At 55.0% G+C, this 22,691-nt stretch overlaps 1 protein-coding gene across 4 annotated transcripts; it reads right to left on the bottom strand.

The window, feature by feature from the left end:
* Positions 1-151: 151 nt before the first annotated feature.
* On the bottom strand, positions 152-13,891 carry FNDC5 (fibronectin type III domain containing 5). 4 transcript variants are annotated; one of them, XM_032303000.1, is made up of 6 exons: positions 13,791-13,891; positions 10,106-10,221; positions 9,404-9,602; positions 8,953-9,042; positions 6,802-6,935; positions 152-5,528 (listed from the first exon to the last, which is right to left on the bottom strand). In XM_032303000.1, the coding sequence occupies exons 1-6, from the start codon at positions 13,810-13,812 to the stop codon at positions 5,364-5,366; spliced, it is 726 nt and encodes a 241-aa protein (XP_032158891.1). In that variant the 5' UTR covers positions 13,813-13,891; the 3' UTR covers positions 152-5,363. The 4 variants fall into 4 exon arrangements, with proteins under 4 accessions (XP_032158891.1, XP_032158888.1, XP_032158890.1 ...); XM_032302997.1 differs by lacking the exon at positions 13,791-13,891 and adding an exon at positions 11,805-12,078; XM_032302999.1 differs by lacking the exon at positions 13,791-13,891 and adding an exon at positions 11,805-12,078 and having other exon boundaries at positions 5,416-6,480.
* Positions 13,892-22,691: the final 8,800 nt, after the last annotated feature.

The following is a 22,691-nucleotide window of genomic DNA, read 5'->3' as shown; positions in this document are numbered from 1 at the left end:
CTAATGTTGCGATTGAGCCTGTGGACGAAGCATTACCCGATGCGAAGGTTTGGTATTCTAGATTGAGATGTCAGACTTTGTGCCGCCATCTTCGGGGATGTCTGAGGCTCTAGACAAGATTTGGGGAGGCTTTGCAGTCCGGCATTCATGCTGATGGCCACCCTCCGTGAAGGCTGGACACACGGTTGCTGTAGCGCCACCAGTGGTACTGGCTAGCTGCCTCTTGTCTGGTTTTGTTTTCATCAGCCCCACCTTTGTATGTGAGAAACCCATCTTAAACACCCTACCCTGCTTTAGAAACTGACTTGGGAAAGGTTTGGTCATTCAGGCCATCGATCATCTTAGAGGGACATCCCCAAGTGTTTACTGTTTTTATGTAGGTGAGGATTCTCTTTCTTGAACATTGGGTTTAAAATCTGGGACCAAATGCAGAGAAGTTCTGTTCAAAGGCAAGAGTCAAAATGTGTGATTTCAGTAGGCATAATGGACATTTACTGCGTTAGTCACTTCTCCAGGTTTCCCTCAGTTAGCATGATGGAGTAAGATAAGCAGACATCTACCTTTGGAACCATAGCATAATAAAAATTAGTTGTAGCAGGAATAACTAGTGTTGTAGCTGTCTAGTTCCCCACAGAGTGGGGAACCCAAGGAGCGAAGGACAGCATTTTGCTTAAGCTCATGTTCCTGCATTCCTGGTAAAGGAGGGTTTAAGTCTGAATGTGTAATGGCAGCATTGCCTTTCCCAAATGAGTGACGGGTTAACTAGAAAATGTGACAATCACATTTCCTCTTTGCTCAAATAATTCTGTTTTTCCAAAGCGTTAGCAGCTTAATTAAATCTGTTGGACTGGGGGAGGAGAGAACTGTTCTCTAGCGGTTAACACTTGGTATTCTTTAAGAAGGAAAAAAAAGCCAAAGAAAACTCAGTATTAGGCATGTTTGCCTTGAAGATGGTAGTAGGTAAAATCTGGAGTTTTAATCTGTTTTTAAAGGTTCCTATCTCATACTTGGTGTTGGGTTCTCAGTCTAGTAGTTCATGAGTTCTTGCTGTATTTTATTTGAGTAAGGGTTACGTGCACTTAACTGCCTAGCTAACTTTTTTCTTTCATGAGGTTCATGACGACATTCTCACCATAGAGGTCTTGACAGAGTTAAAACATGCTGTTTATGTAGTTTATTCATAAGAGCCTGCAGTAAGCTTGTGCAGGCTTAAGGGACTGGAGTTGTGAGGATCAATTACAAAACTAAAGTTTGGTGCCTCCTCTTTATCATGTTTTTTCCCTTGTAGCAGTTGTGTTTAATGTCATTAAAGAGAAATAAAAGTTCTTTTTGTGGCATATGTACTGTGGCTGTCTGTTGCAGGCTTTGAAGGCAGTTTCTTCCTCTTCTTGCGTAGGCAGGTTAGTGGGGTCTGGGCGGGGGTGGCAGTTAGTAGAAATGCGGTACTGGGGAGGCGAGGGTGCATGCTCCCTGTTCTTTTGAGGGTAAATTACAGTGTTGAGAAAGGCCTTCCAGCAGTTAAGAAATGTTGAAATTGATTGGGATTTGCAGCTACATATAGTGCATGTCAGGAGCCTGACACAGGGAAAGCCTGAAATATCACGGTGCTGCTGTTTCTGCAGAGGGGGAGATGGCTCAGCCTGATCAGACAAGGCACTGCCTTCCATTCCTTCCCGTGGCCATGCAATTGACCTCTGTCTGCCTCACTCAAGCTTTACCCCAGGGCATTCTCCCTTTGAAAGGGATAGGGGACCCACCACTGGTCATACAGACTTGATGGTGGTTCTTAATCCAACTTCTCCAGAAACTGACTGCTCCTGCGAGCTGGGATGAAGGTGGAGTAAGTGTAGGTAGATGTGGGGGACGTGACGTTTCTTAGATCCCTTTTGTGAACCTGAGCTTAGACTGACCCCAGGAGACAGGGTGAAGGCAATAAAAGCTTGTCACCTGTATTAACCAATGCTTTTAAAATTTCCACTCATGCTGAGAAAATAAGTAGCAACATGTTTGGACAGGCTCTCTGTCTTGCTGTGAGGTAACTTTTGTCTAATGGATATTCTACAGTCCAGGCAAAAGCTTCAGTACAGATTTGCTAAATACTCAGCTATTTGATGCTGTCTCATTCAGAGGTACTCTGGACCTGTACGTATCATTTTGTTTCTGTCCGGTAGAAAGCCTTTTGTCTGGTAGTTGCTTATTTCCTTTTCAGCAAGGTGTTACTGCGGCCAGCAGAGGTGTCGGAGACCAGGCTGCATTCTCCGAAGTGGTGGTATTCCTCACCCTTAGTTCGTTTTATGTTATGGAAAGTGAGGAGGAGGAGAAATGGACCTTCTCTCAAAAGAATGGGGTCATTTTCTAGCCTGTTTTGAGCTTTTACAGGAAGAGAAAAAAAAAAAAAACCCAGCCACCTAAAACTAGAAAGCAGGGATTGCTGCTTTACTTTGTGTTGTCCTGCTTTTCTAAGGGAAAACAGTTATTCCTGCGCTGATTCTGGGGTATGCTTGCTTCCTTCGTATGTCAGAGCACCTGTCACGAAAAAAAATTTCCACTTGTCACAGGAAGTATCAGCTAGCTGGTCAGTGGTGGAATTCCTTAATGAACAAGCGCCTGCCTTGTCAGTCCTCTCCACCTGTCCTCCCCCAGTGACAACTGGAACATGCCACAGACAGAAGATCTGAGCCTCCCCAGCACCCTCTGAAAGGGGGGTGGAATGTCATCTTTTGGACAACCTGTAAAACACTCCATGTGGTAGTCCTGAATCGTTACCGTTATCATTAAGGAACTATTCGTGTATGAGGATCTCCTTTGACTTAGCTTCAAGTGACACTTGAGGGTTAGGGAATCTAGTGCTGATGGAGTTTGGTGGGGCTGGAGCCAGGGGGTGTGTCCCAGTTACGGAAGCAGTTCATTCTTGGAGACCACTTAAAAGCAAAATCCAAAAACTCAAATAGGTTTAAAGAGGGTGAGAAGGAACACAGCAGTCTGAAATGTCACATGATTGCAATGGTATGATAGGACGTATTTTTGTAAAGAGCTGAATTTGAGATCTTAAAAGTGGATTACAGATGAGGCCACCCTGAAAAGCCTGGGTTGAATGGACAGGATCAGGAAGAGGAAAGGACTCCTGCCACACGGAAACACCACACTTTTTCCTCTGCCCGACCCTGAGGCTTCCCTCTTGTTCCCAAGGAGGAAGCCCCCTGGTTCCTACTCCAGGTGGTAGCTGGGCTCTGGAATCCTGTTCTTCACAAGGAGCACCCTCCAGAGAAGTAGCTGGCCCGAGGGGTCACTCGGTGACAAGGCAGGCCTTGCCTCTCGTCTGGCCAAGCGTGGCCTGCAGGTCAGGCCTCTCAGTGTCCAAGAACTTGCCTACACCCATCCCAAGCTGTGAGGAATCTGCGGGTCTAGGTGGTGAAGAGGGGTCCCCATTCTAAGTCCTAGCTATAGGGTTCTCTGCATGATAGCTGGTCCAAGAAAAGCTCCGTTGTGGAACTTGGGGTTTTAGGGAGGTAACCACAGTGAATGGGGTTTAAACCAGAAGTGTTCACTCCTCTCCCGTCTCCCTCAGGCCCTCAGCGGAGGTGCTAGAGGCCCTGGTAAATCCCTGGCCCCCCACAGCTGTCTCTGGACCTGGCGCAGACTTAGGGGCTTCTCCGCCACATGGCACTAGACAGGCACACAGGACAGGGGGCCTGGCCAAGTACCTTTCTCGGGTGTGGTTTAGAGTTCTGGGTGCCAATAGATTTCCCCTTTCCCACCCAGCCTTTAAGACTTGGCTTTCCTCCTCTCGAAACCCTCCAGAAGAGTCCACCCTAAGTCCCCCTCACCTGACCTCTCCTCTCCAGCTCTTGCTGGCTCTGGGCAGGAGTGTTCGAGGTATCCCATTTATTCGTTTGCTCATTGGCTAATGACATCATCACTCTACCTTTCAGCCTGCTGTTGGGATCCGAATGATGATGTTCCTTTAACCGCCCCAAACAGCATGCTGGGACTACTGAGCTGCCGCCAGCAGCTTCTGCAGATCTCTTCCCTTCCTTCCTCACCCTGGGGAGAAACCAAAACTGCATTCCTTTGGTCAGGGAAAACACCCAGCCCCACCCAGAGGGGAAAACCCTTCGTTCTAAAAACTGAGCACCAGCCCGCGTACCTGTGCAGCGAGGCAGCCTGAGCTTGGATTTGGGGGCCTCGGTAATAGGACGATGGAGGAGCTATTTTCTCCTCCTACACGTGCACCCCCATCTGTTCGAGATTTCCCTTCCAGCTCCAGCTTGGCTGGCAGGCATGTCCCTAAGAAGCTGCAGGCCAAAATGGAGAGAGAACTGACTCCCTCCTCCACACATCCTGACTTGCTGCCAATTGCCAGAAAAAGAGGGCAACATTTGGGCATTTACCAGAAGACAAGGATGTGCCTTTTCATTTGTCTTTTATTTTACATTTAAAAAGAGGTTATTGCTCTAACTGGATCAGAGGTAAGGACCTCTCCACTAAGGAGCCTTGGCCTTGCAGCCCCATTCAGCAGGGATGGAAGTCACAAGACAATGAGTGGAGCCTCATGCCCTTCCATGAGGAAGCCCTTAGTATTGCTGACATCTGCCTTTTATCCTGTCTCTCCTCCCTCCCTGTGCTGCCACGTCGGGGCCAAATAGAGTGGTGGCTGACCTAGCCGGGAGAGCTCTTATAGACCGGAAGGAAGGGGCGGTCATTGGGTGATGGCTTTCAGCTCTCTGGCTGGGGGCCACTGCTCGTAACATTCAGTTCAACAGGTATTCCCTGAGCGCCTACTGTGTGCCAGGCTTGTGCTAGGCGCAGTCCTCCCACACGCCTGTCCTTAGCCACCAACGGAAGACACAGAGGTCCAGCTCTTCCCATGCAGGCGTTCAGCAGCCATCACTTGTCAGTCCGAGGGAAGAGTCTGCCTTCCCTTATCAAGCACCATTTTGTTTTGTTTTGTTTTGTTTACCAGAAAGGGGCAGTGGAGAGAGAGACTGGACACCTCACACCACTCAGGCTCTAGGGAAGGACATGAGGACCCCGGGTAGCTTTCCCAGAACCCTGGATGAGATGGCAAGATACGGAGACCCCAGAGGCCAGGGCTGCTCTGATTTCCACGGTGATGGCTCAGGCCTGTCTTCCAGCACCTTCCACTCCAGAGCAGGTGACTCAGTAGCCCCCAGGATGTCCCACATGGACATACCTTTTTAGTTGCATAACCCAGCATTGTTCCAACTCCAAGAGACTCATCCTAAAGAAATGGGGCCAGTAACTTCTCCCAGGTCTCTTTCCCACTTCGTCTTAACAGTCGAATAAGGGCCAAAGAAGATGGAGGCTGCAGGCAATCAGCTTGGAGCATTCCTTTGCCCTCTCTAGTGAAGCCCTTCAGTCATGTTTTCCAAAAGAGACAAAACAGAACATCTCACACACTCGCCGAGTTGTGCATCGCACCACAAACAAGTCCGTGATGGCTGGATCCAGAAAAAGCTTGCTGGCAGCCATGACCCTGCCCCATGGCTTCTGCGATGGCTCTCGGTCTGAAAGACACAGCTGGAGTCAGTCTAGGTGCTTGTCATCTCCCAGGAGCTTTGTGCATTTTCTTGAAGAGGAAGCCAGTCCAGGAGAGGCGAGGAGGCAGAAAGAAGGCTGTGTCTCATGCAGCTTTGCCTTTTCCAGAATGGGGCCAGGCCTTTTAGTTTTGTGGCTTGTTTATTTTTTGCAGAATTTGGGTTTGTAGTTCAGCCTCCTTCACCAAGACTAGTATGGGGAAGAGGGAGAACAGTGCAGCTAGCTGGGCCTCCCCCCACCGCAGTCCTCCCTGTCCCCGTGCCCATGGACCTGGAGACCAGCAGAGAAGAAAAATGAAATCCTCCTCCCGCAGACAGGCAGTCATGCTTCAGTGATGCTCACTGAGGGCTTGTTGGGAAACTGGGAGGAAAAAAATGAGAGAAGCAGCCAGGGCTAATCGAATAGACTTCTTGCAAAGTTGGAAGTAAGGGGAGGACACAAGAAGGAAGGGCTGCCACCTAAAAGCCAGGCCTTCGTCCCACGTGGACGGAAGGGAGTAGCCCTGTCTGCGTGTCTCGTCTCTCTGCCTTCTCAAACCCAGCCTTCGGCCTCACTCAGTGGCCAAGACTGGGTGCCGGGCCCTCGACCCCCCTGGCCCCGGTTTCACCCCCAGCAGAGCCGTCCCGCTGGCGGCTTCTCTCCCATCCTGTAGACCTGCCTCTGAGCGCGGCCTCGGCCCCTGTCACTGTCGACGTGCTTCTGGAGATGGGGGTTACTAAGAGGCTTCAGGAAAATGCGCCAGAAAGAAGCCAAGAGAGAGGACAGTAAGCCAGGGGGTGTGAGGAGATGGAAGGAGGAGGAAATGTGGAGAGGGCCAGATGTTTGTTTGTTGGGTAATCATCGTCAGAACCATGAGATCCTCCCACTTCTCTAGCGTTTCTTCCGAGCGGCTCAGAGCAAGCACTGACAAGGTTCTCATATCTGTTTTGCAGAAGAGGAAATGAAAGTGAGGCACCTGCTCAAGGTCACGCAACACAGCAGGGGCAGAAATGAGCCCAGAACCCCCTCTTCATACTGTCCCACACCAACCAAGCATTCCACCCTCCCCACGCACTGCATTTTGTTAACCACCCTGGCCCCGGTACCCGGCAAAAGGAAAAGGTCCAAAATCCACGTGCAGTGTCCCTGTGTCACAGCGGCAGTGGCCGAGCTCGGCTCTGCCCAGCCGCAGCCGCTCCTGGTGCTGAGCTGTCCCCTGCTGCAGCCCCAGGGCCGCCCACCCGGCCCAAGATCTGCCCTCACCTTGCTGCGGAGAAGACCTCCCCCTTGATGCTCTGGTGTGCTGGTTTCTGACGCGCTCTTGGTTTTCTCCTTGTTGTTATTGGGTTCATTGTCCTTGATAATGTCATACTGGCGGCAGAAGAGGGCAATGACGCCTGGGGGATGATGGCAGGGTGGGGGTGGGGGGACAGGGAGAGCAGTGAGAGGCCAGAGCTCGAATCCCGGCCACCTCCTTCATTCCTGCCGGCACCTTCTGAGCACCTGGTAGACACTGAGCTCCAGATGGCCTCTGTCCTGCACCGCTGCAACGGCCCGCCTCTGGCTCCTGTGTCTCCCTATTCCCCCAGCAGCCATCGCTTTCGCTGCTGCTGGGTTGAGCTTCCCGCGACGCACATCGGATCCATCTCCCCCCCTTCCTTCGCTACACCCCTGACAGCTCTCCGTTCCAGTTAGCGGAATAGACAGGGGCACGGTCACGGCCGATGCTGCCGAGCCCGAGGAGCGCCAGGAGGGCGCCTCTCGTTACCGTCACCGGGCTACCAGTGAGGACACCGATGCAGAGAGCCCAGGAACCTACTTGAAGTCCCACAGTGAGGGGGCCCGTATGTGCACTCCAGGGTCTGCGCTCTGCTAAATGCTCACGGTTAGCAAGCTACTAACATGGGAGCGTGATAGTTCTTGAAAGTCAAATGCGATGAAGGAAGCCAGCTCCAATGCCTCTAGGAGTCGTCTCCATTTTACCTCTGCTTTATGTATAGTGCTCTTTCCTGATCTACATGTTTTAGGTCCTGTCTTTTGACTTTTCCACCACCGTAGAGACAGGCTAACATCTCCCCCAACTTCCTTTCCCGTCATCCTAACAGAAGCGTATCACAGTCTTGGGTTAGTCCACCATGTTTATATTGTTACGATTGTATTAATACTATGTATTTATAATGATATATAATGATATAGAATTATATATTTTATAATTATAAAATTATATATTTTATAATTCCATATCATTATATAATTATATATTTATATATTTATAATGATATGAATGATAACGCACCACAAACCTCTTTTGTACAATCCTTTTGTTTTTTTACCTTTTTTCTTTTTCTACAGGTGCCTGTTTTTCAATGTGCCTACAGAAGCTTTTTTCCAAATGCTTCTATAATACAGGCTGTCCTTCAACCGCCATGCTAAGACAGCTTTGGCATGGTGTTCAAGTCTCTCAAAACGGACTCCAGCCAACTTTATAGACTTGCCATCCTTGACTGTCCCCTTCCTACTTTCTCTCCGTCCACAGCTACGCTGAGTCAGACTGAACTGAATTTGTTTCTTATACACCGTGTCAATAGAACCCTATTCCTTTTTTTTGGCTGCCTGGTGAACTCCTATTCATCCTTCAAAGCTCAATCCCCATTTTTCCTCCTTTCTGTGTTTTTCCTAATTTCTCCTGCTAGCCCTAGAATTAAATCCCTCTCCCCTGCGCACATAGAAGGCACTCATCACACTGAATTATAGTCAAGTAGGGACTTGGCTTCTCCCAGGCCCAGTTTCTGCAAGCCCCAGGCTTAGTCGTGACTAGTACTATTATCTGGAACGGAGTGGCCCTTCAGAAAATGCTGGTTGAGTTAAGAACTGATATGAAATGTGTTCTTTATCCTCGGGTAGCTCACAGACAAGTGGCAAAAGGGAGAGACATGAGCCCAATGACCTCATCTAAGAGGAGCTACAGGGAGAGACAAGCAGTGCCACGCTCACGGATGGACTAGGGAGATCCTAAGGAGGCGGACTCAGGACCCGGCTAGGAGGAGTAGGTTACGAGGCTGTCCCAACCCTGAGCCCCTGGAGGCCCGACACCCCAGAAGGAGGCATGGCTGCCACAGCCATGGCCGGAAGGCAAAGGGGCTTCGGGTGTGTCCGCCCCAGGAGCCCGAACTACTCCCAAGGGAGGGGAAGGGCAAATGCTCAAACAACCTGTCCTCCAAGGCAGCTAGCTCTCAATCCGCTAAGTTTCTCGGGAGAGGTAAGCCAGCGAATGGGTCCCATCTGGTCCCCAGAGCAGGACTTCGAGACTTCTCCCATCACATCTCAGCTGCCTCTGCTTCTGGGAGAGAAGGGGCCTGGCCTGGGACTTCCGTTCCGCAGAGGCCAAGTGAGGCATGGACGGGAGGCACTCACCAGCCCACATGAACAGGACCACGACGATGATGAGCACCTCGCCGGTCCGCAGCTGTTGGCTGCTCCCCATCTCCTTCATGGTCACCTCATCTGTGGGGAGAGAGAGACACTGGCCCGAGGCTCTTTTCGTCCCCAGCCCCAGTTCTAGGGCCGGACCCAGGATCTTAAGCGCTTATCTCTATAGGTGCCTGGACACCTAACAAGAGATTCTAGTACATGCTGATGGCTACTTGCAGCGGCGGCAACAGGGCTTGACCCAAAGCTGGAAGCTGATACCCTCACGGTCGTACACTAGGGTGACCTCCTCTCTCTCAGGTACTGCTTTAGTAGGCGCCAGGGGTCGGGGGTCCTGGGAGGTGGCGGAGGCTGCTGCTTTCCTCAAGCCACCCACTGCTCTGCCCCTGACCACCCCTCACCCCAGCCAGCACCCCCCAGCAGGGCCGGGGCCTGCCTTTGTTCTTGGATGCCATCTTCTCTGCCTCGCGTGGGGTCTTGAAGAGCACGGGCTCGCTGGCCGGACTCTGGCCCTGAATGGAGATGGCCTGCACGTGCACAATGTACTCGGTGTCCTCCTCCAGGTCCCAGAGGGCGCATGAGCGGGTGGTGGTGTTCACTTCCTGAATGAAGCGTAGCATCCGCACGTCCTTCTTCTGCCAAGGCAAGTGCCAGGCCCGCTGTCGGTGGCGCCCGGCCACCAACCCCACTGGGCCCCCCCTCCTGGCGGCGCCCAGGGCTCAGCTGACTATGGAGCTAAAGCCTTCCGCACATGAGTTTCCTCACACCCCTCGTCTCTGCAGGCGGCTAGGACCACTGCTAGATCCGTTTGACAGAGAGGGAGACGGTGCGGGTGCAGAAAACTTAGAAAAGCTGCCTAAGGCCGTCTCTCCAGTGAGAACTTGCACTGGGTCCCACACTCAGGTTTGCGTGAGATCAAAACCGGACTTTCGGTGCCCAGTTTCCAGTCAAAGGCCCCAGAACCTGCCTCACCAATCCATTTCCCACTGGGGTCCCCATTCCAAGCCACATGTGCAATTCTTCTGCCTGTCTTCTCTTGCTCCTTTATTTCTTTTTCCTTTCCATTTCTGCACACCCGCCTCCCCATCCCCTGCTACTGTCTGGATGTGTCCTTCCCTCCCAGTCCCTCAAGGGTTACCTGCTGAGAGATGGCAAATCCAATGACGACCTCATCCTCTAGGACGTCCCAGCTCACCACTGCGGAGTTGGCCTTGAGGTGCCTGACAGTGACATTCACGGGGGCCGAGGGGCTGTCTGGGGGTGGGAAGGCACCTGAGCCTGAGCACCTCCTGCTGGGAGGCCCAGGCCCACGGTCTCCTAAGTGGGGACCTGGGGAAGGCCACAGAGTGGCAGAGGTTGGCACACGGGCCTCAGTTCATTAGTGCCTGAACAGTGAGGCCCAAGAGGCCCCAGGCTCCTCGTATCCAGGGTGGGAGCCTCCACTGGTCTCACTGGCCCTATCAGGAGTCCAAGCGAATGGAAGGGTGGGAAGGGGTGGGACAGGCACAGAGCGGGGGGATGGTGGGGGCCAAGGTTGCAGGTGCTGAAAGTCAGCCTGATGAAAAGCAGTCAAAAGGACTCCCAGTCTAGTGCTCTTTATATAATACCACACTGTCAGGTGAGTGACCTTGAGGGAAGGAGAAAGACCCAGAGGTCAAGAAGAACCAGGCTAGGGTGAGCCCTGGGTTCAGAGTGAGGATCAAGAGAAGAATCCGTGGTATCCCAGTGAGGCAGACAGAATGCAGCCTGGGGAGGGGTCTATGCGAGCTGCATCTCCATACTCTGCCAGCCCCGAGAGGCAGGTGGGGAGGTGATAGGGGAAGAGGGGGTCACTCAGAGCAGGTTCTCCCAGGGGAGAGGCAGGAGTACGTAGGGTAGGCAGGGTCTACCCTTGGGAAGAGGATTGAAAGAGTCAGTCGAGAAAGGAGTAGAGGGAGGGTGACAGGGACGGTGGAGGTCAGGGCAGGAAGAACCTCTCTAGGAGAGGGGCCCTGGAGTCACACAGTGTGTATCTAAGTCTCCCAACAGGCGAGTGCAGTCAGGGGAAGACCTAGCCCTGAGCCCTTTGGCCCATACGGGAGTGGACCTGAGGCCCCAGGAGCTGGGCCTGGGGCGACAAAGCCATCTGTGGAGACAGAGACAGAGGGACACAGACAGGTGGCGGCAGACACAGAACCAGAAACAGACAAGTGGGCTATCAGAGACAGACGTAGAGAGGAAGCAGAGAGAGAGAGACAGAAAGCACTGAGCCACAGAGAGATGGGTAGAGGGAGCCATGAGAGAGGCGCCAGAAGCTAAAGGGACAGATACAGAGCCTCAGGAGAGGCTGGGCTGGGTGAGAATGAGGCCGGTTCTCGGGGCAGGCCTGACCCTGACTGCAGCAGGCTCAGGGGTCCACCCCACCCACCCCAGTCCTAGGGTGCCTGTCCCCATCCCCCTCACACTTGCTCACGCAAACCAGGACCCCATCCTGCTCTGACCCGCAGAGTTCTCCTGCAGGGCTTTGAGGACAGGGAGGGAGGCCCAAGGTGGGGGGACTGGTGTCCTCAGCTGCTCCCCAGGCCAGAGAAGGGAGTTCAGCTCAGTCACCTGAGGCAAAGGCCTCCAGTCAGGGCCAGGGGATGACGGGACTAAGGGATCGCAAGACCCTAGACCCCAAGGCTGGGGTGGCCGGCCGGGAATCGGGAGCTGGAGGACAGGCCTGGGAGTCCAGAGGTGGGGGAGAGGCCGGGGCCAGGTTGGGGGGCGGGGAGCAGGAAGGGGGCCCGAGGACTCCCGCCCGCCCGCCCGCCCGCCCGCCTGCCCCACGCCGAGCCCCCCAACCCGGGCCCCCTTACCCGCCTGCACCAGCGCGAGGCAGACGCAGCCCAGCCACAGGCGGAGAGCGGCGCGGGGCGGCCCGGGGCGCATGGCGGCTCCTCTGGCCGGCCGGCCCGGGGCGGCGCAGGGGGACGCGGCTCCCGCGCCCGGCGGCCGCTGGCGCTGGCGCTCCCGCCCGCTGCCCTCCCGGCCCGGCCGCCCCGCGCCGCCCCGCGCCGCCTGCATGTCGGCTCCGCGGACAGCGACTCCCGCGCGGCGGCAGCGGCGGCGGCGGCGGTGGCGGCGGCGGCCGCGTCCACGTCGGGCGCCCGGGGGGCGGGGCGCCCCCGCTGCGGGGAGAGGCGCGGGGCGGGGTGAGGGCGGAGGGCGCCCCCCACGCCCGCCCCCTCCCGGCCCGCCGGCCGCCCCAGTCCCCCGCCATCACCCGTCCCCGACCCGGCCCCAGCCCTGCCCTTCCCCTGGGAGAGGGAGGACGCGCGCCCCCAGACACGTATCAGTGTCCCCCGTTCCCCACTGTCCTCCCTCGGCCTAGGGGTCCTCACCCCCTCCCCCACCCCACACCCGAGGCCTTTCCGGGCCCGGGACAGACGTGAGCAGAGGGGAGTGTCACAGCGGGGGATGGGAGCGAGACTGGAGTGCCGAGTAAGTGCAGGGGTGTATACACTAAGTGCGGCCCGTGAAGAGGGTGCTCAGACTCACTGGAGACCTAGCTCTGTGACCCCCGCCGGTCCTTCCCCTTCCTTGGGCCTCCACTTTTGTCTCCATGAGAATAACAACCCGCACCCACTAGGTGCCAAACGTTGTGCCAAGAGCTTGACTTGCATCGTGCCGCTTCTCCCCGAACCGCTTAGGAGGTGCTTTGTGACCCCCCGTTTCACACAGGAGACTGCAGCTCGGAGAGGTCACTTGACTTGCCCAAGGATCCACAGCAGAGCCAGGATTTGAACACAGGCTGATCTGACTCCCACGCGTGTGCTTGACTCCATTGTCTCCCCACCCAGAGTGAACTCACCCACCCCACCATGCCTGAGATCCTAGAACTTGCCTGTGCCAGCTGCTCCCCAGCCAGAGAACAATCTGGAACAATCTCTTCCCAAGAGGGGTGAGGGAAGAGTGGCTCGGGGGCCCCCTCCCTCACCCTTCTGGCTGCCCTGAGTGCCACCAGCTGGGGAGGAGCTAAAGATTCTAGGGGGCTTTGGAAACTGGGCAAGTCACCACAGCCAATAAAGGGCAGGGATGGTTCCTTCCTCACTACCTTGGGGCCACCATATGCCTACTGCTGTCCCTACCTCATCTCACACACTCTTCTGCTCCACCCACCCATTTTCTGTTCTTGAAGAGACACAGAGCTGCCCTTTCCCTGTATCTGCCACCCTCTCCCTAACGAGGGGACCTCCACAACAGCAGCGGCCAAAGGCAGCCCCCCACCTTGTGGCACTCTCCACCCTGAGTCCCAGTCAGAGAAACGAGGATGCCATGCCCAGGGAGGCAAAGACCAGGGCCCCAGCCCCCCCCAACTACCCCCCCTACCCCACCCCCGCAAGGAGAGGCCCCCACATCTCCAAATAAGCCCCTCCCCCCAATCTGAAATTCCATCACTAGGGGACATTCCTTTGGGTCTTTAAGGGCCTTTTGGTCTTCCAGAAGCTCCTGGAAGGGCTAATCCTTTTTGAAAAGGGACAACTTTGCAAAGATATCCCACAGAATGTCCTCCAGATCTCGCTCGCACACATTTGAGATTGATAAACCGAGGTTCAGAGATGGAAAGAACTCCCCGAAATTCACACAGGGGTTCAGGAGCAGCCCTGGAGCCCTCCTCTCCCAATGCCCACTCCAGGACTCCCTGCATTGACCGCCCCCCTCCAAGTTTCTATGGGTCACCTTGGAAAGATTAGGATGGGAGGAGGCTTTGGGGTTCTTACTGAAAGCCCTTCCGTATGGCCAGGCCTGCTCTGCTCCGCGGGCTGAAACCCCCAGCCCCATCGGCTTCCCCAGCCACATACCTTGTGCTGGGGTGAGGCTCATTTGGGACCACCACCTCTTTGGGGCCGGAGCCAAGGAACCAAAGCACTTCTCTCTCCTGTCTCTCTCTTCACCCGGCAGCTGCCTTCAGCCCCACCCCGCCCGGCCCCGCCCCACCAGCTGCAGCTTGGCCCTTAGGGACCCCCCCCCCCAACCCCAGCAGGCAGGAAAAGACATCCCGGGGCCTGCAGGAGCAGCTGGAGCCTCCTCAGGCCTCATCGCAGGAGCCAGCAGGCAGGAGAGGGGTCAGTTAGAGGTCACAGAGTCTACTCCTGTCCCCGCCAGGGAGAAAAAGAGAGAAGAGAGAGGGTCCTGGTGGGGTCTGGGGGCCAGTCTAGCGCGGGGGAAAGGGGGCGCCACCTGCTGGCCTCTCCAGGTATAATCCCGGGTAGATGTAGGGCACTGGGGGTGGGGTGATGGCAGCGTCTAAGGCTTTGAGAGGGAGGGGGATAGTGGTTGGAGTGAAAGACAAGGAGGATTCGAAGAGTCGTGCCTGTGGGGGTGCAGCCTTCCCGGGCCCCAGGATGCACGGGGTGCTTGGGCATGACCACAATTCTGGGGAAAGCCTTTGATGCCTGGAGTCTGGCAATCAGTGGAAGCTGGTTAGGAGGCCGTTAGAGTTGGGAGGATTTGGAGCCCCTGATGATCTCGGGAGGACTTCAGGACCCGTTGCTGTGTGGGCACCATTTGTACACCAGCTCTTAGCACAGGGCTACAAGCAGTAGGCACTCAATAAATGTGTGTTGAATATATGGAATAAATTTGCTCTTCCGACATATATCTATTGAGCACCTATTATGTACCCGGCTCCGTGCAACATTCTGGAAATACGGCAGCGGGAGAATGAATAAATGCGTGAATGAGGATCTAGGCAGGGATTGAGCGATGGACCTCTGCGTCCCAGGCTGCACTGGTTTCTCTTTGGATGACTCCACAGACATCTCCTAGGGGGCCGGCTGGATTGCCCAGACCTACTCAGAGTCCCAGTACCTCACTCAGGCTGCAGGTGCCTAGGCCAGACCCCAGGCAACCATTTAGAATGGGAAGGCTCCCCTTCATAGCCTAGATCCTCGTGGCCCTGTCTAAGGAATTCCCTAGATACACACATCCCCAGTGTGTAGAGAATGAGAAGGGCAGGAGAATACTTTGGGTATAATCAAGCACCTACCAAGAACTTGACTTTTTGTCCCTGTTATTTGGAGTCTTAGGCTGGCACGTGTTATTAGCTCCCATTCCAGATCAGGAAGCTGAGATTCAGAGAGATGTGAGAACTTGCCCTGGATCACACAGCTAGTGAACTACCACGTTTAACCCAGGCTGCCTGCCTACCTCCTCCCCTCACCTGGGGGGTTCCTTCGGGCGGGGATCCTGACCCAGGATTCACTAAAAAAATATGCATTTTCCTTTCCTGTAGGGCATGTGGGGGCTTGCGGTTTACAGAGGCAGAGACTAAGACCGGCCGAAGACTACACCACTACCCCTCATCAAATTTTCTCCATGTGCTGGCACATTACATACTTGAGAGAAGCGGCTGAGGAGTCAGGATTGTTATACCCATTTTATAGATGAGGAAACTGAGGCTCCAAGTGAGAAAGTGGCTTGCCCTGGGAGACAGTGGTCTGACCTGTCCAATCCCCGAAGTCTCCATCATGGCACTGATGACACCAGCCCAGCTCAATATTTCCTGAGTGCCTGGGTGCTGAAGACATAGTGATGAACAAAATCAGTCCCAGCTCCTGAAGAGTTCCCATGGTAGAGAAGAGAGATATGTTTAAAACAGAGAGAAACGACCCTCTGGACCTGGAGGCACCAGGGACCCAAAGAGGTCAGAAGGGAGCATTAATTTAAAAGGAAAGCAGGGAGGCCTTCTGGGAGGAGGTGATGCCTGAGCTTAACTAGTACTGAGAGTCAGGTGGGAATTAGTCATACGAAGGGAAAGGGGCAGAGGGAAAAAGGAATCTTTGGCAGGAGAGGGGCTAGGAAGGGGAGTCAGAGGAGGATGGCAGGGAGGGGTGGGAGGGGTTGCTGCAAGCTCTGGGCTGTGATGATGAGAGCAGGAAAAACAGCCGTGGATTTGAAAGGCTGTTCCAGACTGCAAGAGAAGTTGGGCTACGGAGGGCTTTATTGATGCCACAAGTCCTAGGGACATAGCCCCAACCAAGCTGATGAAATTTCTGCCCTCCTGGATTTTACATTCCAGTGGGAGAGGCAGGTGATAAACAGTGAGCTAATGACTAAGTAAAATCCCTTCCAGGACTCCCAGGGGCTATGAAAAAGCTGGAGTGCTGGGTCCGGAATGGCTGGGTGGGGTGATGTGAGCTGGTGTGCTGTCAGGGTCCAGTAGAGGCTTTCTGATTGGGCAGAAGAGACCTCCTTGCATCTCTTCAGTTTTTCAGAATCTACAAAGGAACCGACTTCCATTGGACAGCACCCAGAGAGGTTAAGAATCTTCCCCAACCTCACACAGTTGGTCAATGATAGATAGCTCCATGCCTCAAATTGCCTCAAACCCCGGGGCCCATTGTACTCTTGTAGACAGATTCTTAGCTACAAACTAGGGTTCCTCGAGATCCTTCAAGAGCAATGGGGCCAGAGGACCTGGTTATAAGCCCAGATGTGGAGAGGGCTGCAGCAGGAAGTGAAGGCAGCTGGAGTAAAACCTCCTTCCTACCAGGGAGGGGCGGAAGGACAAGAGCCTGGGAATCAGATGGCCCTAAGACTCCAACCTCAGCTCAACCTTGATCAGCTGGGTGACATCAGGTACCACCATCTGAAGTCAGGGGCCAGCTTTGCGCAGTGGCAGCATCGTAGCCAATAAGGTTTATCCAGGGCGCGATTGTTGCTAATTGAAGTCAGGGGCCAAGGCTGGATGGCCTGCCCACCTCTCACATCCCAGGTACTAGAGGGCCTCCCTTGACCTCAAAGGAACATGGTTCTGCAGAGCCAGGAATGGCCAGCAGAGGGCGCCTCCGTGGCCATAGTGAAGCCAAAGTTGCCCAGAATAGGAAAGGCTCCAGGAATGCCTGGCCTTGACTGGGGCACAGGGGGTGGGGGGTTGAGGGAGAGGGGGTGGTCCCTGGTCCAGGAGGCCAACTGCCAGATGGGCAGACAGAGACTCAGCAGCCAGGCAGAACGTAGGTCTTGAAGTCCTTGCACCGTGCACGCGTCACTGATCTTTCTGAACCTCAGTTTCCTCATCTGTAAGTGGGCTTAACATTAGCACCCGCCTCTCAGGTCTCTGGGAGGAGACAGTGAAGAGCAACCACATAAGCGCTGAATATATAGCGGCAGCTATTTTTATTAGCAGTAGCGGTAGTCATACCTTAAAGTGCCTGACGCAAAGGGTACCCAATCAGGGGTGGCTATGACAAAGTCAATGATGTGATAATGACGCAAGACTCAGTCACTGTTTATTTTCAGTTTCCTAAGCAGGGAGCAGCAGCATCTACAGATCTGGGATGCCTGCAGTGATGGGGAGCTCACCATCTCCTTCAGCAGCCCATTTGGACTGTCAGAGTATCCTCTTGCTGAAATCTCCCTCCTGGACAATGACTCTCCCCCCCTTGCCCACCTCCTTGCTCAGGGTCACCTGGCTGGCCTGGCCTCTGAACTCCGGCTCCCTCACCTCCTAGGGTGAAAGTTAGGGCCAGGACCTCAGCACCTGGATTCCTGCCTTTGCTGGAAGCTTGGGCAGCTTATAAGTGAACTCAGTGGGCTTTACCAGCAAGAGATTCCCGGTGGGTCTTGTTGCTGACTGGGAGATGTAGGCAGAAGGAAAGCCCCTGATGTCCCTTGGACCTCCCCTCACCACCTCTTCCACCCCTGGTCTCCAGAATGGCTGGGGCTGGAGAGGGAATCATATGTCCCAGAGCCACAAGTCCAAGAACCCTGGTCCCAGGCAGGCCCTCATGGGTCCGGCACCAACAGGTCTTGGGGGGAGGTAGGAGCCAGACAATCCTGAACTCAAACCCTGGCTTGGCACCCCCACCTCTGGGAGCCTGTTTCCTTACTGGGTGCCTATCTCAGAGTGGCATTGTGGGGAGTATAAATGTTATACAGGGGGAAAGGAAAATGCAGCCCCGGGCACATAGTATCTATAAATGTAGCGGTGGGTGTTATCAAGTGGAAGTGCCTCATTTCCTCCGGCCCTACCTTATGCCTGAGGGAGCCAGGGTGGCTCTGGGAGTGGGTGATGTCAGTTATGATCATGTCCAGTTGTGTTTCTTGGTTAGCGTGCACCTTGTGAGTGTGCCTGCCTGGGACTCCATGTGCAGAGGTGTGCGTGTGTGCTCTCAGTGGGCATGGGTGTGCACATGTGTGCATTGGGTGTGCATGTACGTGCAAGCGTATGCACGAGTATGCGTGTGTCTGTGTGCTTGTAGCTAGGGCTGTCCATCCCAGGGATTCCCAGGGCACGTGCAGACTTCCTGGTCCCTGTGCAGCATCCCTGCACTGATTCTGGAGACCCCTCTGGTCACCATTACTATGGAAACCAAGAGGCAATCCCCAGCCTCAGGAAAGCCCAAGGTGCCAGAAAGGAGAACTGACCCAGTCTTCCCAGTAAGGGAGACAGATCGGGAGCACAAGGCTCCTGAGACATGGCAAAGTCAGCCTCTGGAGGTTGGGCTGTGGGACTCTGGGTCCCTTGGAACCCTCTGGGAAGCTCACACTTCTCCAAGGCATCCTGGCCCACTGGAAAGAGCTCCAGAAATAGAGCAGGGTCCTGTCTTGGATCTGGCTCTAATCCCATGCATAGGCTGAAGCAGGGAACTCCATCTCTGTGTCTCTGCTTCTTTGTCTATAAAATGGGGACAATAGGAAGTTCCAACAGAAGCCTTGAGCTAGGATATCCCCTTTCCTCTCCCCGGGAGCACCCGCCCTCCAGGCTGCATGACTGTGCACCCCTGTACCCTGCAGTGTCCTAGGGGGGCCTCCTTCCCATGCACTACTCTCCGATGTCTTGTGGGCCTCTCACAGCAGCTCTAGGAAGGAGGCAGCTCCCAGGAGAATGGAAGCTCCAGGAGAACACAGCTGGCTGTGCTGGAATCAGGGCTGCCCCCACTCCTGGGGGTCCCAGCCCTGCAGCACATGAGCAATCCCTTGGGTCACGGAGGCTGAGATGACTGGGGATTCAATCCACTCTTCTGGTTTGGGAGGGGCAGGGGGTAGTCCTCAGGAGGCCATGGGCTCTGGGCAACCTCCCCGGCAGAAACAGATCCCAGTTTAGGAAGGACTTTTTAAAAAAATTGTTTTGGGGAACACCTGGGTGACTCAGTCAGAAGAGCTTGAGACTCTCGATCTTGGGGTCATGAGTTCGAGCCCCACATGGAGCGTAGAGATGACTGAAATAAAAAAACCTAAAATGTTTGACCCTTTAGATTTTGACTCAAGACTCAAATGAGGTTGAGTGCGCGCACACGGGTTGTAGACATGGACACAGAATTGTGTATACAGTTACAAGTGAACACTCAACCTCCTGCCCTTTATCCTACTTCCAAGAGTGACCGTTCCATTTGCGGTAACCTCAGGAACCATTTTCAAAGAGTCAGAGATACACCGGGAGGAGCTGTAGGAGCAGCCAGAATGTGTAATGCAATGAAAATGTTAAGAAATATCCAAATGCTTATTTGCTAGAAAAAGTGGCACAGAAAGGGTCGCTTCGCATTTGAGGAGGGCGCAAGAGGGATGGGGGACCTAAGGCAAGTCATCGGGTCTGAGATCCTTCCAGCTAAGAGTTGCTTTCACCAGCAGAGGGAAGAGGGAAAGAGGAGGGGGTATGGGGGGGGCGCTGGGATGTGACCCTAGCTGCCTGCATCACTTCACCTCACCCCCACCTATGTTAAAACCCACATGCATGGAGCTGGGGGTCAGGGAGCCCCGTTCCCCCCAGCTTGGCTCCAGATCCCTTCTTCAGTGTAGGGGAGATCCTGGCCATCTGTCGAGGAGGCGCTGGACCTCAGGGGGGTCATCAGAGGAAGGTAGAGAGTAGGAGCTGAAGTGGAGGCAAGGGTTGTGCATGTCATAGAGCGTCTCCAATGCCCAGTTCCTCTGGTCGGCCGTGGGGAGCCATGGAAGTTTATGAAGCGGGGAGGAAGGGGATTAGATGTGGAGAAACCAAAGGCTGGGGAGCTGGAAGAGACTCGGCGACAATACAGGGCCACCAGAGGAGGGAGTGGGGCAGGGCAGGCCTGAGCCTTGGGTGGACCTCTGACTTGGGAAGGAAGGGGCTGTGGGATGAAGAGGAGGGAGGGGTTCCTGGACGGGACCCAGGCTCTGGCAGGCTGGGTGGAGGGCCATGAATTGGATGCTGGCTGACTTGAGTCTGAGGTGCCTCTGGGCTTCTGACAGCAAGTCCGGGAAGCGGCTGGAAATACCGGCATTCCTGAGAAGAAGCCAGAGTGAGTGGGGTTGTTTTTGTCAATGTTCCCAAAGCTGGGAAAAAGCCCCATCAAGATCTGAACCCGGTCTGTTTCCCTCTGTAAGTTCACACCGAGGGACCAGCAAAGGGGGACCTCTGGGGTCCTGAATTCTGAACTGGGCAGAGAGATCAGCGGCGTTTACCCAGGAGGGATCTGGTGCTTTCCTGGGGGCACCGCAGCGGGGAGGGCTGCCACAGAGCCCAGCTGCCTCAGGGGCTCTGCAGGCAGGATCTTCAAGCCCAGACTTCTGCTCTGCGGAGGAGCCATTTCCAACCAGCGCCCACCTTCCTGATTCCCCAACACCAGTCTGCCACTTGGAGCAGACATTAAGTATGTGCAGCCCAGTGTCCTAGCCCCTATAGGCTTCCTGTCACTTAATCCTCACAAAGCCCTTTCAGGGGGCCATTAATAATATTGTTTCTACTGTAGAGATGAAGGAACCAACCGAACCTTCCAGAGGTGAAGGGCCTTGCCCCACTCCACTGTGGGGGTTGGGGGGTGGGTCAGCATGGCCCAGTGGCTCTCTGAGTTCTATCTGTCTAGGGAGGCCTGCTGGAGGGGCCCCACCCCACCCTGATTTCAAGTCTGCAGTCCCAGCTCGCAGGACTTTCCCAACACCCCCTCCGCCCCCATTCTGTTCTTCATGGCCCAGCTCCCTTGGGAACAGCGAGACCCGCCCCCTCCCCCTCCCGGGCTGTGCTCTTGGCAGCTCTGCCGCCCTGGGCTCTGGTCCGGGGGTGGTCCCCGGCGGCGGTGAGAAGGGCGGGGTGGGCAGAAGCTGGGATCCGCTGGGCTGAGACTGGGGCATCCGGAGAGCCTGAGGGCCCCACCTCTGGGTCCATGGTGCTCCAGTCTGGGGTGGGCAGGGCCCTTTGGAAAGGGGTGGCTTGAGGTTTAATCACTTTATCAATGTTTGTTTGTGTAATTCAGCCCTGAGATGCTTTTCCTTCCATCTGTCCCCACCATCTGCTCCCATCAGGATTTTCCAAACCGTTTGGGACCTAAGAGGGGAGGGTGGGGGCTGTGCCTCTGAGGGATTGGGGAGGGGCTGCCTTGATCTACCTCCCAGAGAGGCTTCTGGAGGAGAGCCCAGGCTCTGGTGTCACATGCAACTAGGTTCAAGTTCTTTCTTGTTGTCTGACCACCAGCAGGTGACCTGAGGCCTCTGAGCCCTGAGGATTAGTTCAGATCAAAGGAGATGATACTTGAAAAGTACCCTGCATACAGTAGGTGCTCAAGAGATAGGCAGTCCCCTCTCCATTCACCCCCCACTTGCCTCTCTCTGGCATCCTTCTTTAGTGCTAGAGGAGGGTAGCCAGCTCCGGTTTCTCAACTGTATCCCCATTCCTCTGGCCCTGGGGACATCCCTCCCCTGGGACTTGCACTTTCTTCTAGCCCCCATGGGTCCTGCCCATTGCTCAGTCCTCTCAATGACCCCACTCAACACCTACCTGAAGGTGTGCCTCTCCCTCCCTCCTAGATGCCTCAGTTTGGAGTGGGAGGGAGGTGAGCATCGTTGGCAAGGACACCTCCAGCCTGACCCCCAGAACAGGCCTTCCTAAAGCTTTTCAAACCTGTAGAGTTCCAGAGCCACTAGGGCCTCCTCTCTGCTCATGCCCAGAATTTCAGGCCTGTGAGGGGTCTGTAAGGCAGTAAGGGAGCCCTGTCTTGTTAGTACTGCGGTCAGGAGTTTCAACCGGGGATATCAAGGCACGTAGATCATTTGTCTAATATTCCTTCTCCAAAACAGAAGAGACTTGCTCCAGGGCATCCAGGAGTGAAGGGCCCAGGCAGGCCTCCTGACAGCTGCCCCTCTGGCCCCCTTTCTGGACTACATCCCAGGGCACTAGGTCTTGGGGGTCAAGGGCCTTTGGTGTGCAGTGTGGTGGGGAAGCCCTAAGCCTTCCGCTTTGGCTCAGGGGACCTCCCAGTGCTTCCTAGGCCCCCAAGAAGGGAAAGGTGGCTGATGAGAAGTAATGCAGAGACTACCCGAATCCAGCTCTGCCCCCAGATCTACCCTGCTCATTCCAGGTTCAGGGAAAGTCATGGGAGGCCTCCGGGGAGAGAAGTCATGGTCCTGCCTTTAGGAGACAGAATTCAGACGGGAGGTCCTGAGGGCAGGGCATCAGAGTTGCCCTCACAGGGAAGAAAAACAGTGGGGATGGAAGGCCTCTGAGGGGCCAAGCCAAGAAGTCAGCCTGGAGGTGGAGCTGGGGTGGGGAAGTGGGAGAACGCAGAGACAGTGGCTGAGCAGCTCCTTGTGAGGGAAAACTGAGGCCTCACGAGGATGGAGAAGAGGATCCAGACCAGGCTGGGAAGATTCTCTGGCTTCAGGCCAGAGAGAGAGAGGAAGGAGGAAGAGTGGGAGGGGAAGCCCAGGCAGAGAATGCAGGGCTATCCTGTCACCTAAACCCAAACAGGGAAAGCTCTCCAGGCCTAGTGGGGAGGATGGCGGGAGCTTGT

The sequence above is a fragment of the Mustela erminea genome, chromosome 10, assembly GCF_009829155.1.
Source record: "Mustela erminea isolate mMusErm1 chromosome 10, mMusErm1.Pri, whole genome shotgun sequence".
Lineage (NCBI taxonomy): Eukaryota > Metazoa > Chordata > Mammalia > Carnivora > Mustelidae > Mustela > Mustela erminea.
The sequence above is the reverse complement of the archived record's forward strand: the minus strand, read 5'-3'. Positions and strand labels throughout refer to the sequence as shown.